Below are 18356 nucleotides of genomic sequence, written 5' to 3'. Positions count from 1 at the left end.
TAATGGTATCTTACCAAAGACAGGACTTGGTCACAATGTTTTGAAGGAGGGGAGTATGCTGGTAGTAGGGGACAAACTGGGGTTACTCAAGGATTCAGTTGGATGATTTATGTTAAACACCTGATAGCATGTGACTCACACGAGATACCTACCGAATGGACAGACAGAGTCACAGATTTCATCTGAGACACTCGGAGAAAATTCGGCCCCAGCGGCTGCAGCTGCAGTAGTTATATGAACTACTTTAAATAGAAAAACGTTTCACAGTTTTGTAAAAGTTCCAGGTGACGAGCAGGGCATTTGAAATGGGAGAGTATTGTGAATTTGGAAACATGGTACTAAAGTTCAGGTGAGACGTCGTCATGGAGGGTAGGCCTGAAACGGTTCGTGGAGAGCCAGAGTGGAAACTTCAACAGAAGGCAGAGAAAGGCAGGGCCAGAGAAACAGACCAGGGAGAGGAGTGGAAGGCATGATCAGATAAGGCAGGATATGTCAAAGGTAAGAAAAATGGAGGACAGAGAGGGGCAAGGGTGTTCTGCTGGGTTATGCTGGTGGAGAATTGGGGTTGTGGATTTAGACAAATGTAGAAAGTGAGCCCAAAGGTGTGCTGAGTGTCTGAGAATCCCATCAGCAAAATAGCCCCTGCTGCCCCCTGCCCCTGCCCCTGCTGCCCCTGCTGCCCCTGCTGCCCCTGCTGCCCCTGCTGCCCCTGCTGCCCCTGCCTTAAAGCAGTGGATAGTACAGAACGCTATATAGGCTGTACTTTTTCTTAGTCTGTAGAATTGTAACTATTTTGTAAATAAGGCACAGTTAAAAAAAATAGGTAAAAATACACTAGAATATTAGTAAGTCTACTGTTGAAAGTAGTGTTATTAAAAACTTGAGAATACTGCTGGAGTTTTCCATTTAGCATTTTCAGGACACAGTTGGCTGAAAGAACCTGGAATTGTGATATTGCAGGACTACTGTGCTAGACAAGCGTTGTAGTGAAACAGACTGAGGCAGACCTGGTGCAGAACACTATAGAGTAACCATGTCAGGGAGTCCCAGAAGCCCAGAGTGATCAACCGAGACAAGAATAGGCACTTTATGCAGAACTTTGTAATAGAGCAAGAGAAATTAATTTCTCTCATTTCTCATCCACAAGATCTCTTTAGGATAAAAGTTACACAGAGTAATACTATATCAAGCAGAATAGAAAAGGTTGGGTTTCCCAAAAGAATGTCGAGTTCTCTTTTAGCCCTCAGGAGAAAAAGGTATGCTTACTCTCCATTTCAACTCTGCATTCCTCAAAGCTATTCAGTCCGTTCTCAACTTCGTCTGGGATCCTAAGAAATGTTCTGCAGATCGAATACAGAAACTGGAATCTGTGTGCATAACTGCGTTCTGTATCTAGACAGAGACATGCCCTTTCAGACACCCCTCCCTCCTCTAGTCAGATTTATATTTTAGACTTTGTGAGTTATAGAGTGTGGCCATATTGCAATAGAAACAAAGGATTCTGACAGCAGCCTTCCCCAAGGAGAAGGCATGTGTTCTCATTTATGAAGTCTGGACCTGTGGCATTTCATTATGATTGCGCTTGTGTGCTGGGCACGGGAGGAAGCCAAGCTGCCTTTATCACCAGGAAAGCCACGTGTTGGGATTTGAGACAGAACGGGCGCATCGAGACTATCAGAATTCACACAGACTGGCAATGTTTATTTAAGAGACGACTACAGATCTTGACAGTTTTGTGATCACTAGCCATCCCTGTGAGAGGGAAGCCCCATTCATCTTTTACAGGCAGCCTCGGAACTGCAGGGAGACCTTTATTAAATGGCGTTCACCATGTGGGAGGAAAGCCTCTTTTCCCCAGAGGCTCACCTTGCCAACCAATCACAAAGCATCTTGAGCCGCAACCATGCCTCCTGCCCTCATAGACCAGGGATGGAATGCGATTGGAGCATAGTTGGTTCTGTGGGCGGGGTTTCGTGTCACTCTTCCCGGCTTCCCCCCGCAGTTCCTTATTTGGTAGCCTTTGACAGAACTAGTCTTTCTCACTGCTAAGCATCTTGACATACATTATTCATTAAGCCCTGGAGCTCGGAGAGAAAGATGCAGACCCTTAGCTCTTTAGCCTCTTCTTCATCACATGGATATTCCTTATTCAGAATAGTCGCTGAATTTTGTTCCATTTCGGAGTTTTACAAATGGCATGTGTTTAATGGAAAGACGGCTGGATAGGATCCTAATATGATGCTTTCTTATTTACGCTTAATTACCAAAAATCTTTAACTCCCCACACCGTGAATGGCTTTGTGGAAACTGGTAGAAATCGAGGTTTGAAGAGATACACATTTTAGAACTTGCTGCCACATATACGTATAGACACATAATCTATCAAAAATGCCTGAAGCAAACTATTTATTGTCAGTGTCTTGGGGCTACATAAAGGTAAGATTTATTTTGCCGTTAAAACTGTCTGCTTTCATTGAATAAGTGGTGGATTTTAGCAAATTATAATGGCGTCTGTGCAATTTTATTTCTTCTCTTAGAAATGAACTAGGGAAGAAGTGTGCTTTGTTGCTAAAGAGATAAGATTGTATAACTGAGTGTCAGGTGTACTTTGTGTATTAAGATAGCTTTTGCATGTGCCTTAGTTCTTCTGTTTGTCCTATATAAATTTAAGTTACATTCTAAATGCAAGGCAATGAAATAAATTAATTGCAAATAAATTATTGTACCAAATTCCTTCCTGTGACTGATGAATTCCGATTAGCATTGCAGCATTTAAATCTTATCAGTTGATACGAGGTTCCAAGTGCTATGCTACTTATGATTTCAAGTGGAAAATAATGTCTTTCTCACCTTCGTCTTTAAAGCTGTAGATGATGTACCTGACTGAATGATTTTCATTCTAGCGTATACTTGGCTATCTGGAGATAACTGTAAGAAAGTTTATTCATTCTGTGGATTTATTTTTAATCTCAAGGAATAAGTTTATACAGGGGATTGGTAAGATCATGTGGATGCTGGATCAGCTTTTCATGTTGCAAAGCTGTCACTGAGATCTGTCTCCATGATTGAAGCAGGAAGTAGGAAGCCCTGGTTCAGACCCCAAAGGAAGTGCCATTTCTGAAAGTAGAGTTCAGCCTTGAACGTATGAGCCACTCACAGCACATTTTCAAAGACATCCTTCTATTCTACTGCCCTAAGTACTTTCAGATGGAGGGTTCTGTTTGCTGGTTTTCTATTTCTTTGTGAAGGGAACTTGCATGCTTGCAGTCAAGGTTGACTAGAATTCTAAGAAAGCTAGAAATCTTAGCTTGTCTTGGTTGCTAGGATTTCTGCTTTCTCTCTAAATCTCTAGGACAGTCCACATTTCTTAAATGCACTTCATATTCTTATTGCCTGAGTTTTTGCTAGCCATTTCTTGTTTTAAAATTCCAGTAAAAAGTAATATAAGAAATACTCATACACTCCCCCAGAGTCTCTCTCTTAGCCATCCCAGCCCCTTGAGACATTTTAATGACTTTTGTTAGAATTATGACTATGAACAATGCCTCCACAAATCTAAATATAGAGTCTTAGGACTTACCTTTTAGGAAGACACTTGCTGGATTGCTTAGTGCCTGTGTTAGCATTCTGCCCGTAACCTTTTAAGAAAGTCAAATATTGATATTTGGTCTTATGTGTTCTGAAATATTCATTATTTCAAGGCAGTACTCATTTAAACAGGTCTTAATACTGATGCCTCCCATACCCGCAAGGCATCATATTCAAACTGCACAATGGAAACAGCAGTCAGTGCAGTGTGTATTTAAATAGGTCTCTGTATCTTCCACACTTGAGGGGTATCATAACCAAATGATTGTTAGCAGGATTCCACGGTGGAAGCTGTAGTCATTGGCTCACTGCTGGCTGCATGGCATCTTTTCGTGCACACAGGATGTGCCGTCCACCCGGTCTGCTGCGTTACACAATTACAGAGGACTGAGTTTGTAAAGGCTTCATTCGTTTTATTACTTATTCTGCATCCCTGACTATCTCAAAGGAAAACTGTACAGAGAAGACCGGGACTTCTAAAACACAGAATACAACATTCAGATCGGGTGCACTTAGACTCTGCTTTATGACCTAAATGCTGCCCACTCACACGCTCTCTGGTGCATAATGAGAACAAAGACCTCAAAAGCATCTGCGAAGGAATCGTGTCCCCCTCCCCCCCAATTATAATCGTGATTTGTTGTAGTGTTTTTAAAACGTTTAGAGTAGAACAGAACCAGTAAGAAATTCATCAACATAAAATAGAGGTAACTTTCCAACATAGCTGCACACCCAATTAAATAGCTCTTGTACAAGAGGCACTTTTTGCACTCACCCATCCTAAATCAATTAGGCAGTGTAATGGTGTTGTAAGGAGGAGACATTCTGTCAGTTTTTTTTTTTTTTAAGCCATCCTTCCCGACCCATGAAAATAGCCTCTAAGTGTCTTAATAAACACAGTTATTCAAAATGACAGAAATTAACCTTGTAATTAAAATGTTTGTTAAAAGCTTTAGTATATTGTTCTTTAATGCATCAGGCATGGACTACAAGCTGAGAAAGCCCTTGTGGCCACTTTTGTGGTTATGAGTTTAGCATGCCCAGATTGAAAATGTTATTAGCAAGTAGCCAAAATAGGTAGCAATTTTAACTCTTCAAAAAAATGTCCTTGTGTTGTAACTTAGTTGGCTCTTTGAAAATGGCCTTTTGGAAATCCCCCTGACTTAGCTTTTCTGGGTTGAATCCTTTAGGGAGTCGCTTTAAAGATAGTTTCATAATTCTGTTAAAATGTAACATTGCCTTCTCTGGAACACAGCAGGCCTTGGTAGGGAGGCAGGTGTGCGATGTCGGGTTTCTCCAACCTGTGCTTCTGTGTTTTAAACAAAGAGGAGAGAGGAATGTGAGAATAGCTTGTGATACAGCACTGTTCCGGGGAGTATGCACTGTGAGTCTGCACAGAAGAATCTCTTCAATGGCTTTTTAACCTTGGCAATATATTATGCTAGCTATTTCGATGAATTATGTAAACAAATGCCCAGAATAATTGTACATCATTCTTCCAGCAAAACTAAATAATTTGTGTGGCATATCTGCTGGGAGCGTGAACATGAAAAATTTCCAGCTGCTGAATCGAGCAACATCTTCATCCTACAGTCTGTGTGTGAGGTGGAGGATGGGTCTGTGTGTGAGGTGGAGGATGGGTCTGTGGCTTCCTGTCTCCATTTCCCAGGGGTCTTCAGAAAATGAGCATCTCAGTGTATTGTACTGAGAGATGGTTGGTGTGGCGGGCAGTTCCTGTACAGTTTGCTGAGAGGCTCGCACTAGTAGAAAGCATTGCCCACCCCTCCCCGCTTTGACATGGTCGAGTAGTCCTTAAGGACAACGTCATCTTAGAGAATGGGCTACTTGAAATTAAGGAAAGAATACATTGCTGGCTACATGTTTAAATATTTAGAAAACCTTCATTTGAATGTATTTTACCTCATGTGTACTTTTTCCCCAAGGGTAAATTACTTCTAAATCATTTTTACATGTGAGAGATTATACATAATATTGGTTTTGAAACAATGTTAAAAATGGTTTTGAAACAGCTGTGATTTCCCACATGGGCCCTTGCCTTAAATTCCTTTATGCAGCTGGATAAAATGGGGATTAGCTGTAGACATATCTGTCATCAGTTCTGTCTTTGTGTCCTGCATTGACAAAAAACAGTTATCAGTATAAAAGTCTCAGAAGTCAGGGTTGACCACCACAGAAGGGCTAATGAGAAGAACTCAAATAACCGAATGTGTGTTCTGTGGTAGGCAAAATGGAAGTCAGCCTAAATGGACAGCTCATTTAATTAACTGTAAGTTGATAATTTACTTAAGAAGACATAGCTTGGTAAAGACACAGAATTTTTAGCACTTGTGAGTGTAAAGGCTTCACAGGAAGCCTCCTCTTAGTTTCACAGGTAATAATATATGCTACCCAGCAAATGCAAACAGGACCAGATGCCTTGTGGTTTACATCTCTGTATTGTCTGTGGTGATTATCTCTGAGTAGTGGGGATTTAAATGTTTTTCTAAATCTTTCCTTCTGTCTAGCTATCTAGATTTTTTTTTTTTTTTTGGTTCTTTTTTTTGGAGCTGGGGACCGAACCCAGGGCCTTGTGCTTCCTAGGCAAGCTCTCTACCACTGAGCTAAATCCCCAACCCCGCTATCTAGATTTTTTTAACCATACATGTGTATGTTAACAAGAATGTGTACAAATATAAGGGTTAAAAAAAAAACCCAAATTTTAGAATATACTCTTACCTGCGGACTGACACAGAACTTGTGTTCACCGCGGTCAGTTCTTCCTAACTGTAAGAGAAAGCTAGTGTGTGCTCCTTGTCTCTCACAGTTGGCTGGCATTGTCTTGATCTCATTCTTGTCTGTGGTGATAGCTGAAGTCTTGTTCCTCATTTGGATTTCCTAGCACTGGCTTTGGAAGAGATTTGTCAAGACTATATGGCTTATGGTTGGGCTACCTCTGTACAAATGATGTAGAAAAGCAGGAATTATGAAAATTCTAAGTAAACCCGTTCAGGTCTAAAACTTGCATTTCATATACTTCCAAAAGAGGAGCTTATCCCTTCTCTCTGGGCTGACAAGACAGATCTGATAGTGAAATGTAAAGTTTCAGGGCTGGGGATTTAGCTCAGTGGTAGAGCACTTGACTAGCAAGTGCAAGGCCCTGGGTTCGGTTCCCAGCTCCGAAAAAAAAGAAAAGAAAAAAAGAAAAAAAAAAAAAGAAATGTAAAGTTTCAGATTCTAGCAAACATATAATAAAATTATTTTATTTTTTTACAGTTTTGATCATGTATTTAATATCATTTACCTTGTTTATTGGAAAACTGCATTATTCTGAATGACCTAGTTTGCTTTCTATTTCTATGATAAAACACCATTTCCAAAACCAACTTGCAAAGGAAAAGGGTTAGTTCACTTTACACTTCCAGGTCACTAGAGCCTGGAGACAGGCACTGAAGCAGAGAGCATGGAGGAGCTCTCCATGGCTTGCACGGTTTGCTTTCTTACATAACCTAGGACCACCGACCAAGATCATTTGGCTCTGTTCCTAGTGAGCTGGATCCTCTTATAACTATCAATAAGAAAATGCTTTGCAGACATGCCTATAGACAATCTGATAGAGGATTCTCTCTCTCTCTCTCTCTCTCTCTCTCTCTCTCTCTCTCTCTCTCCCCCCTCCCCCCCCCGCCCCCGCCGCCCCAGTGTATGTGAGTGTTAACACCTGCATATGTGTCTGTGTACCATAGAGGCCACAGAGAAGAGAGTGCTGGATCCCTAGGAACTTGAGTTCCAAACCCATTGTCAGCCACTGCGTGGGTGCTGGCAATAGAGCCCAGGTCCCTGGAAGAGCAGCCAATGCTTCCAACCACTAGGTCAGCTCTCCAGCCATGGAGGAATTTTCTCAGTTGAGGTTCCTCTTCCCAGATTAACTCCAGCTTGTGTCAAATTGACAAAACAACAATAAAAACAGAGAAAACCAGGAATTTAGCTCAGTGGTAGGCGCTTAGGCCCTGGGTTGGGTCCTCAGCTCAAAAAAAAAAAAAAAAAAAAAAAAAAAAAACAGAGAAAACCAGGACACTGAATGTTGAAAGCACTTGAAGCATAATTAACATGCCTGGATGGGAGATATTGTAGACTCAGAGGTAGGCTTTCCATTAAGAAACGCTATCCACATGGTCCTGCACTCATTCTCTGGCCTCTGAGTATTCCACATGGAATACACATATATAGCCAAACACAAGATCCACAAGTGAGAGAAAATGTTGTTTGCTTTCTGGTTACCTCACTTAGCACGATGTCTTTCAGTTCCACTCACTTTTCTGAAATTTTCATGATTTAATTTTTTTAAATGCCAAACAGTATCCCATTGTGTAAATGTACCACATTTTCACCCTCCGGTTACCCATTGATGGACATCTAGGCTGTTTCCATTTCTTGACCATTGTGACTAGAACGGCAGGGAACAAAGATGTGCAAGTGCTTATGTAGTAGGAGTCCTTTGGGGAAATGCCCGGGAGTGATGTAGCTGAATCATGTGGCCGGTCTATTTGTGGCTTTTTGAGGAACCCCCAAATGGATTTCCATAATGGCGGTGCCAGTTTCACACTCCACCCAGCAATGTTCCCCTCTCCCCGCGTCCTCACCAGCGTTTGTCCTCATGTTTTTAGCTCTGCCATTCTGAGTGCGGAGAAGCTGAAATCTCAGAGCAGCGTTAATCTGCGTTTCCCTGTTGAGGTAGCAGATGACCGCAGTGGGTGTGATGGCAATAGGCCCTGTGGCCTCACGAAAATAAATGTGAACTTGAAAAGCAGAGAACCTGTATACACTTTCTGCTTGTGTATAGCTTCAGGAGGAAGTGCTATGTCGTACTTACTCAAATGTTATGTCTCTTCAAAGCCCCAAGAGAACACAAAAACCTATTCAGTTTTCCTCTATGGTTAAAGAGAATTATACTTTATTGTATGTTCATTTTTTGATAATGACCAATCAAGGGATAAAAGAGTACAGTGTTATTATACTCAGTGTGTTACAGGTAAAAAGAGAAGACAAGAAGGCAGAAGGGAGCTGTGCTGGGAAGGACAGCTGAGGGTGGGGACATTGGGGGTGAAAACAACTAAAACTGACCCCGTAACTATATAACCATAACCGAAACAGACAAACGACCCAAAGCAGACGAAAGCTAGCAAAAATATAGAATGCCGCACGCAATTGTTCTACATCCAACTATTACACGTTTCTTCTGCCGATGATAAAAATAACCTGTATTTTAAAAATTCTTTTACCCATTAATTAATGCCATTAAGCGCTGTAATCTGTGCTGGCTAAATTTGCATATTCAAATCAAAGATATTTAAAGTTCAGTGAAATTCAAAACTCAATTTCTCATTCATCCTGACCTCCCTCTTTTCCTGTGCTTCATATCCCCGTGGGCCCAGGGCCTGGTCACCACACTGACTGTTACACCGTTCCCACACTGCGGAAAGTCACACGGGATAATAAAGTCACGATTGTTTAAACATTCTTTGGGTGTATCTCACTGTGTTCTGGGGCATGCTTACGTCGGGACACTTCAAACCTCCTCATCTTCTACTCCTTATCTTTTTGTCTTTCAGTTTAAGAGGATGCTTAATCGGGAGCTCACCCACCTCTCTGAAATGAGTCGGTCTGGCAACCAGGTGTCGGAGTACATATCAAACACATTCTTAGGTGAGACAGCAGCATGCAATTTAAAACTCTCCTCAGACTCGTTTGCTTGATTATTTTTAGAGGGCAATTAGAGTTTAACTTGTTTTAGAACCCAAATCTATGTTGGAAAAGTTATTAAAATGCATAATGTTAATAAACGGAGACTTTAGGCCTCAGAATCCATCTAAGGTGACATAGTATATTTTGTTTGTTTGTTTGCTTACAGTGCCGGGTATCAAGCCTACAGCCTAGCACATGCTAGGCAAGCACCACACCACTGAGCCACCTCTCTAGCAAAGTCTTTCCTAATATTAAATTATAAAATATTTACTTTGATATGTATTCATGACTGTATTAAACACATTTTTTGTTAAATGCCACCATTACTGGGGACTAGGGAATTAATGATAAATTATAAATGGTCCCTAACATGAAGGTTTGAAAGTCTGATGACTACCAGATTTGACTGATACAAGTACGATTCCTAAGGGAAGTTTGCTGATGCAGTCAAGAATGTGACTCTGTGAGACATCCCTCCTAATCTTAATTGCGAACAGGAAATGCCCAAAGTGAAAGTTAATCATTTAGTGCCTTCTAGTCTCGGGAAGGTATCTTTAAGTAAAATTATTGCATATGAAGAAGCGGATTCCTATATAGATGTTTGTTGGACCTACCCTGTTACAAGGGAGAGCTAAGGCCTTTAACAGAGATGAATGTATGAAGACATCTTGTGTCTATAGCTCTTACTGTAAAAATTAGCATATACGTGTATAATTATATAATGTCGGGGTTTGTCTCTGGGTCCCTGTAAGACTGGGTTGCATCATAAGAAGGGAAGACAGTAACAAGTATCCAGTCATTCTAGGGTGTACTTCAGCTCTCCCAGGGTGCTCGGAGGCAGTTATTTAGCTTCTGAGTCCATTTGCTGCTGTTGTGACATGTGTGCTGTGAAGTTTCTGCCATTTTAAAACACATGCTGAGTTAGTGTGGAAAGCTGTTTCCATAGAGTGGACACAGTAAATACCAAAGTATCGAAATTAGCTTTAAATTGGCTATCACATCTTACCGTTTTCTCCTAGGATAACCCGTTAGGAGGCCTTTGCTAATGAAGTAGACTCTGTTGAATTTTGTGTTTGAGGATATCAACTTATAGTCAACTGGAAAAGGACAAGTGGCCTTTGGAATCACTTCCTAGAATACATACTGAACAGTTACAGTTTGTTCGTGTATACGTTATGTGATTAAAAAAACGAAGTTGGATTCGTAGTAAATGTAGGGTGTTTTCTGAATTTTTGAAGATAAGCAACATGAAGTAGAAATTCCCTCTCCGACTCAGAAGGAAAAGGAGAAGAAGAAAAGGCCGATGTCACAGATCAGTGGGGTCAAGAAGTTGATGCACAGCTCCAGCCTGACCAATTCCTGCATCCCAAGATTTGGGGTTAAAACAGAGCAGGAAGATGTCCTGGCCAAGGTGAGCTCTCTCTCTCTCTCTCTCTCTCTCTCTCTCTCTCTCTCTCTCTCTCTCTCTCTCTCTCTCTCCTCCTTCCTTCCTTTTTAAACAGAAAGAAAAGTTCATTAATTTATTTGATCTTAAAAACAGCTTTACAGACAGGCATAGTGGCACATGTCTTTAATCCCAGTACTTGGGAGACAGAGACAGGTCGATCTCTGAGTTCGAGACCAGCCTGGTCTACATAGTGAGTTCGAGGACAGCCAGAGCTACATAGTGAGACTGTGTCTATCTCAAATATACATATATGTATACGTGTGTGTGTGTGTGTGTGTGTGTGTGTGTGTGTGTGTCAACAGCAAACCTATTTTGTTTTCTTTGAAGTAACTGAATGAGCTGGCTAGCACTGGGTGCTGGGACCTGAACACAGGGTCTCAGGAAGAGCAACAATTGCTCTGAACCTCTGAGCCATCTCTCCAGTCCTTGATTTGAAGATGGGAAAGTCACTTCATAAATCTCTATACATTGTCCAAATTTATTAATACCTAGTTTTAGACATGTGGCTTGGTTGATACGTCCTCGTTTGTTGTTTGGTTGCTTGGTTGTTTACTTTTGAGCACCTCCATTTGAGCTTTTGGCCTTGGAGAGTTAAAATCTATCATCTCTTCTGCTTTTACAGTAGGTAGATTCTGTGACTACATTTCATCGATTAAATTATTTGAAGTCAAAATTTAATTTGCTATCAGATCCATGAGTTTAAGCAATGCTGCGCTTCAGGGTATTGACATGAACTTGCCTTGAGTTTGACTATTCACATATCATTTCCTTTACGTTTAAAATGCGTCATTCTTTATTTTACTTCAGCAGCCTTTTTTTTATTAAAGTTGGTAATTTTTAAGTGCTTCTGCTTATTGTCACCGGTTGTTCAACTTTGTGTTCTTCGGGTGCTTTTCTTCACCCTAGGAACTAGAAGACGTGAACAAGTGGGGCCTCCACGTTTTCCGAATAGCGGAGCTGTCTGGCAACCGGCCTCTGACTGTTATCATGCACACCATTTTTCAGGTAACCGGCCTCACACTGTTTTTCTGGTAATGTCCTCCAGTTGCTTCTAACCAAGGACCGCCTTGGTCACTTTCTGCTGCTGTGACATGAGCAATCACTTGGGTTTCAGGGAGTCTGGTCAGCTGCCCCATTGCCTTTTGGTTATGATAAGATAAACTGTGGGGCAGAAGTCACGGGACAGTAGAAGTGGCTGGGCTGAACTGAACCAGTAGAGGGAGAGAGGAAGGAGGAGATGGAATCCTGGGACAGGACAGAATCTTCTAGGGCATGCTCGTTTGAGCTGCGCCTACTTCTTGGTAGTGCATCTAGCAGTGAACTCACTGATGCAGTCATCCCGTGATTAAACAGCCACCTATTACAGTGCCACCTCAGCATGTTTTACCCACACTGCCCAGCCTTTGCGTTATGCATTGTACCATCCCCTTTGGCTTATTTTGATGCCTCTCTTTTATTGCTCTTTTACGATGAACAGAATATTAAATATGGAGTATATGTAAAACATAATAGCATTTTTTTCTATTTAAGAAATACGGAGGAATGGGAACAATGCATTAACAATAGTTATAAACCCATCTTTACAATGCAGACCTCTTTCTCAACAAACAAGTCTGATTAACCAGAATATAATTTCTTGGGTATCTTTTTAAGCATTCAGCCATCTTTCCTATACCCGTTTCTTGTTCTTGTCTCTGTACCATGTATCTTGAGAGGAGGAGCTCAGCCTGGGGGCAAATGTGGGTTCATCCGATGTGACTGGGGCTGAGTCAGCAGCTGCACTGAAGCCGCCTGCCAGAGCTGAGGACTGGCACCCCACTCCTCACACTGAACCCCTCCGCTACAGTAACGTTGCTTTCAGAGGGCCACCCCAGCTGCGGGTTGTTGCCAGAGTTCCTGCCCTTTCTGGATACTTCCATTTCCTTCAATAGATATGAGGAAACATTGTTTCATTTTGGGGTTACTTATAAGTACCACCAGCGCACTGATTCTTTTTTTAACGTACTCCGGGGAATGAGTTTTAACAGGAAGACAAAAATGTTAAGAGGAAGATTTCTTTCCTTACAGGAACGAGATTTGTTAAAAACGTTTAAAATCCCAGTGGACACTTTGATTACGTATCTTATGACTCTGGAAGACCATTACCATGCTGACGTGGCCTATCACAACAACATCCATGCTGCAGATGTCGTCCAGTCAACTCACGTGCTGCTCTCTACACCCGCTTTGGAGGTCAGCCTCTTGTCTAATGTGTCACTCACTTGCTGCTTGTAAAGAGCTCTTAAACTTTGATGTTGGAGGGTTCTTACAGACAGCAACTAACTTCAGTGGGGATACATTGACTTACTTATAAAAGAGAAAATTATTGTTGATAAACAACAGATCTTTTGATGAATGTTATCTGTGAGAGCTGGTCAAAGATTTGGGGATTCATCTGTTTTTAAGGTTGCATCTTTGAAATGACCCAGTGGACATCGCACGCACACACATCTTACATATTGATTTCCGGCTAGGTTGTTTGCTAGAACTTCAGTCAGACAGCTGTAGTTCAAAGGACGATTATTTTCCAAAATATAAGCAACACGTCAATACTTTCCAAGAATTTATTTGAAGGAAATACCCTTTTGGATTTTCCAAATCCTAAGAAATTGCTCCATTGAATGTTTAATGAAGGAATTTGATTTCCATAATCATTGGAGGAAAGATTGTGATTCGCTGTATAGTTTAAGACTCCTTTGTAAAATTCTGCTTGTAGCTCACTATTTGGCTGACCCCTCAGCCAACGTTCTCAGGAGGATTTCTGTCCTGGTCTCCATCATTTCTACACCCAGGGACATTTGGGGAATATCTGGAAACATTTTTGGTTATACATGTTCCTAGCATGTTGTGAGTAAGGGTGAGGAATTTGCTGAACAGTCTAGTAATGTACACGATGCCCTAACTACAGCCTTGTTGGCACTGAGGCTAAGAGCTGGTAATTTAGATGACAGGAAGATGAGAGAAAGGAATTCCAATGGCATTATTGAGGCTACAAATGTCCTCACAGTATATTATTAAGCAAGTTGCCCATCAGCCTGTATTCCCTCTCACAGCATCATTTCAGATCCACTAATATTTTTTTTGAAAATATAACAAACACAGGTTTTGTCATGATGTATAATAAAGTCAGACAAAATATTTTGCTTTCAAATCACATTTAAGAAACCCATCCATAATTCCCTTCTTGATAAAGCATGTTAAGGTACTGTGAGGCTTTACCCTGTGTTCCTTCTGAGCCCTGGGGTTGTTTATTGCATTTGGTTATTTATTGTTGTTTATATAGAACTTCACTCATGTAACTCTGGAATAACATACTAATACTACCTGCACTGTTGGGTTCCCAGGCTGTGTTCACTGACTTGGAGATTCTCATGGCCATTTTTGCCAGTGCAATACATGATGTGGATCATCCTGGTGTGTCAAATCAATTTCTGATCAACACAAGTAAGTGAACCCTCTCCTCTCCTCTCCTCTCCTCTCCTCTCCTCTCCTCCTCTCCTCTCCTCTCCTCTCCTCTCCTCTCCTCCTCTCCTCCTCTTTCCCTTCTCTCCTTCCTCTCTCTCTCTCTCTCTCTCTCTCTCTCTCTCTCTCTCGGTACATTTTTAAAAAAGCATAACTGAGTAGTTTTCCCAAGTCCTTGTTTCTTCATATCATAATGTGCTTTTGACATACATAAATACGATGTAATTTGTCTCTGCAAATGATCACACAGCCTTCTGTGAGGCAGGCAGTGGGTGTGTGAAAATCATCTGTGTGCTCCTGCACATCTCTAAAAGTCATCTATTACTGTGTTTCTGTGAAAGGAAATCAGGGGTTTCACATGTACAATGATGTAGACACCCAGTAGGAACCAGTACTAAGCCTCTTCACCCTGTGGATTGTCACTGATCCCCACCAGACACCAGAGCTCTCCTTTCTCCTTCCATGGAAGATCTGCCCCTTTTTAGATCTTCAGTAGAAGAAACAGGACCTTTGTTTCTACTCCTGTCTTTAACAACTCACTCTCCTTTTAACTCCCAGTGACCTCTCTGTGCATAAGAAAATACCACTGTGTCTAGGAATGTAAGGGATGGTACAAATCCAGTTGTGTCTCTGATACACCACCAGCCGAAGAGTGTGTGGAGGAGGCTTGTCTCTTCCTCTGGAGAGGGTTTTAGCATTATGTAAATGGTACTTGGCACTTGATGTGGCTAGGTAAATGACTTAAAAGTACCAGGACATAGTCCTTTCCCATCGTGCTATGGTAGATTGATAGTATAGTGAAGAGACATGCAAAGTTGTGACTTGTTTGCCATGTTAAGAAAGTACCTTTCTTCTGCTTCAGTCAGTGGACTACATTTCGGCCTTGTGCTGTAGTAATCTGACTATCGTCATATCAGGGTCTTCACAACCTATGCCCAATCATTACTGTGGCAAGATTTAAAGAGAGAAGGCCAATGTGACTGTGCCTCAGGAAGCTTAACTCGGGTCTGTGAGATTGCTTAGAGCCACTTTTATTTTTTTCAATAGCCTTTGTAGAAACAACAAAATCTGTCAGTGATTCCCAATGGAGCAGAGACAGAATCAGAGGACTCAAATGCTGGTTGGTAGACCACATTTCAGATGTTAACATTAAGACAGGGCTTACTCCACTACCCAAAGACTATACATGGCCTGACCCTGGGCTCCAGCTGCATAGGTAGCAATGAATATCCTAGTAAGAGCACCAGTGGAAGGGGAAGCCCTTGGTCCTGCCAAGACTGAACCCCCAGTGATTGTTGGGGGGAGGGCAGTAATGGGGGGAGGATGGGGAGGGGAACACCCATAGAGAAGGGGGGAGGGGTTAGGGGGATGTTGACCTGGAAACCGGGAAAGGGAATAACAATCGAAATGTAAATAAGAAATACCCAAGTTAATAAAGATAGAAAAAATATATTTAAAAAAGAAAGAAAAATAAAATTTAAACAGGGTTTCTTTGCTATGTAAATCAAACTGTAGAAATTCCCTTATTTGTTAACAGAGTAAAAACCATGATTACTAAATTTCCTGAGATTTAGATGGTCAGATTACTGTCATTTTACTTCAGTCAAGTTACAGATGGTAGACAGATAAGATTTCAAGGTGAAAACAAGAGTACTTGCAGAGTTTACATTGAAATGTCACAAGAAAAATATGAGAAAATGTGGCTTTAGATCAAAAATAATCATGTACTTTTTAGCTATTTTTTCAGGGATTTTTGTTTGGCTAACAGTAATAAAGTGGACATACGTTCAGTCTATAATCCAAAGCATGTCTGATGATGATAAGAACCAGCTTTGTTAAAATAAATAATTGACATCATTAATTATTAAAAAAAAAAAAAAAAGATGGGGCTTACTAACCAGGCAGGATCACATTTCATGTGCCCACTGCCTAATGAGCACCTGTAACGGGCACTCACAGGACTCATCAAAAACGACTGCACAACCATTACCTCAGTGGAATCGCTCCCCGTGCTCGCACTGGGCTGGTGCTCATCGTAGACCAAGCACTTTCTCAAAAGGCCTGTCAGGTCACAATGGCAAAGAACAGCAAGCACATTTAAGCAACTCCTAGCAGTATCACTGTCTCTCAGTCATTCTACTGTAGTTCTTAGGATAACATGTACAAGTTCTCTTCTTCCTGGGAACCCTCCAAACATGGCTGGTACCCGGCTGGCACCTGTGGGACTCTGGTGGCAGCAGGGCATCTATGGAGTCTGCTGTCTCAGCACAGCGCCCTTCCCTTTAAAGGTGGAAAGACAACAAAACAGATAAACAGATAACAGAGAAGTTTGGGGGATGCTTATAAATCTAGAGAAGTGGCCCAAAGTGTCTATTTAGGCTCATTTTTCTGGTGACGTGCCCAGGTAGAAACCCGATAACCGCCCAGTTTCTGGAAGTCTCCTGCTGCTAGCATTGTGATGTGAGTGGGACCACAGCAACACAGGGAAGACCTCAGCTCAAGGAGCAGCTCTCTCAGCTCATTCAGAAGAGTGAGCGGAGTGAGGAAGTGTCATTCCTCAGCCACTGAGTCTGCAGTATGGCCTGGTACACAGACAAGGCCCAGGGCTGACCAAGATCACTGCCTTAGCTTTGAGCCTACAATCTCCCCTGCCTCCCCCACCACTCCCTTTTTCTTTTTTCCTCTTTAGTGACGCAAGTGGTTTATATTCACAGCATGTAACAATCGAATCTCCAGTGACTTTAAACATAGCAAATGTAAGACCTTTACAAAATAATTTGTCAAAACTACGTGTTTGTAGTAACCCTTCAGAGAGAGACTTGGGTTTATATTTTCTTTGGCTTTCATGGATGGATTCAGTGCTAATGAGTCAGACTACCCACACTCTCAACCCCTTGACCCAGTGCTGGTCTTTCCAACTTCCAAAGCCAAAGGTTGAACCTGGTTTCCATAACAAAAGAATCGAGTTTTGATCATTTCAAACTGCTAGAGAAATGGCTACATTGCTTGAGGAGACCTCAGAGGCATTGTAAGCTTAAAAGACATGTTCCAGGGGACTTTGTCAGGAGATTCCCAGTGCAGTCATGCCCCTGCCTCTTAGCTGTGATCTTAGTCTTCCATGACTTCTTAGTTTGGGGGACTGAACAACCAAACCTGTGGAGTGTTTGCTACTTGAAAGCCCCCAGAGGTTTGGAAAGCAGGGTGATCCTTTCTACCTGGGAGAGCTGATGACACTTCACCATTGTTATGAGACCATTGGAGACTCTTAGTGTACAATGAGAAGTATAGTTTTAATGAAGGCCTCGATGATGAAGAGGTCCGCAAACACCAAGCATAGAGAAATGGAAATCTAAGGTGGGAATGTTGCCTCAGTCATTTTAAACACAACGCTGATGAATCAACCCATAAAGTATAAATAGCTTCATGAAGGTTTGAGTGTGGCATAACTAGAAGGCATTTATCATGAAAAGAGCATTTGACTTTTCCGTTTTATTTTCTGAAGAAGAGAAACAGTGGGAAAGGTACAGAACATATTATGGTGTTGAATTTCTCTTGGAGAAGGGAGTGTTTTGTTTATACTAAAGATGCCCAAGTTTGGGGAGAAAAATGTATTCACACCCATCTTGTATTCAAAGCATATGTCTGGGTTTCCAAGAGCAGAGAGGCATTACATCACAGTAAGTGGAAGGGGATCTAGCTACCAACACACGCATTTTACAGAAACGACCAATCTCTCATATCACTTTAACAGGTACTTTCCATAGCGATACTAGTGGATTATATACTCGAGAGACCTTTCTTCTTTGTTTAAACCTTTGAAATAAGGACACGTTTATTTTTTAACTAATGTAGTGAACAAGGGCCAAACATTGACTCACAATAGCTCGTGTTATGCTGGCAGAAACAAGTGCGTATGTGGCTGGAGATGGTACTCCATGCAGTGGAAGAAACTGGAAAGTATCAGGACTCGAAGTATGAGTGGAGAGAGGGGGAAAAGGGCAGTTGTAGGAATATTTTCTTTAGAAGTCTTTTTCTTTAAAAAAAAAAAAAGCATACATTAGTTGTGTAAGACAGTGACAAT

General features: G+C 41.6%; 1 protein-coding gene across 4 annotated transcripts in view; it reads left to right on the top strand.

Moving 5' to 3' along the window:
- Positions 1–18356, top strand: part of Pde4d (phosphodiesterase 4D) — a 798677-nt gene that overhangs the window by 772189 nt on the left and 8132 nt on the right. For 3 of the 4 annotated variants that reach the window (XM_032898910.1, XM_032898911.1, XM_032898912.1), the window contains exons 7-11: positions 9195–9288; positions 10566–10738; positions 11681–11779; positions 12842–13006; positions 14158–14257. In XM_032898910.1, the coding sequence (XP_032754801.1) occupies positions 9195–9288; positions 10566–10738; positions 11681–11779; positions 12842–13006; positions 14158–14257 (631 nt within the window). Of the gene's footprint in view, positions 1–1223; positions 2437–9194; positions 9289–10565; positions 10739–11680; positions 11780–12841; positions 13007–14157; positions 14258–18356 lie in introns of those variants that run through there. The other variant, XM_032898913.1, reaches the window with a different exon arrangement.

The sequence above is a fragment of the Rattus rattus genome, chromosome 3 (assembly GCF_011064425.1).
Source record: "Rattus rattus isolate New Zealand chromosome 3, Rrattus_CSIRO_v1, whole genome shotgun sequence".
In the NCBI taxonomy this organism is placed as follows: domain Eukaryota; kingdom Metazoa; phylum Chordata; class Mammalia; order Rodentia; family Muridae; genus Rattus; species Rattus rattus.
This window is presented reverse-complemented; position numbering and strand designations above follow the sequence as displayed.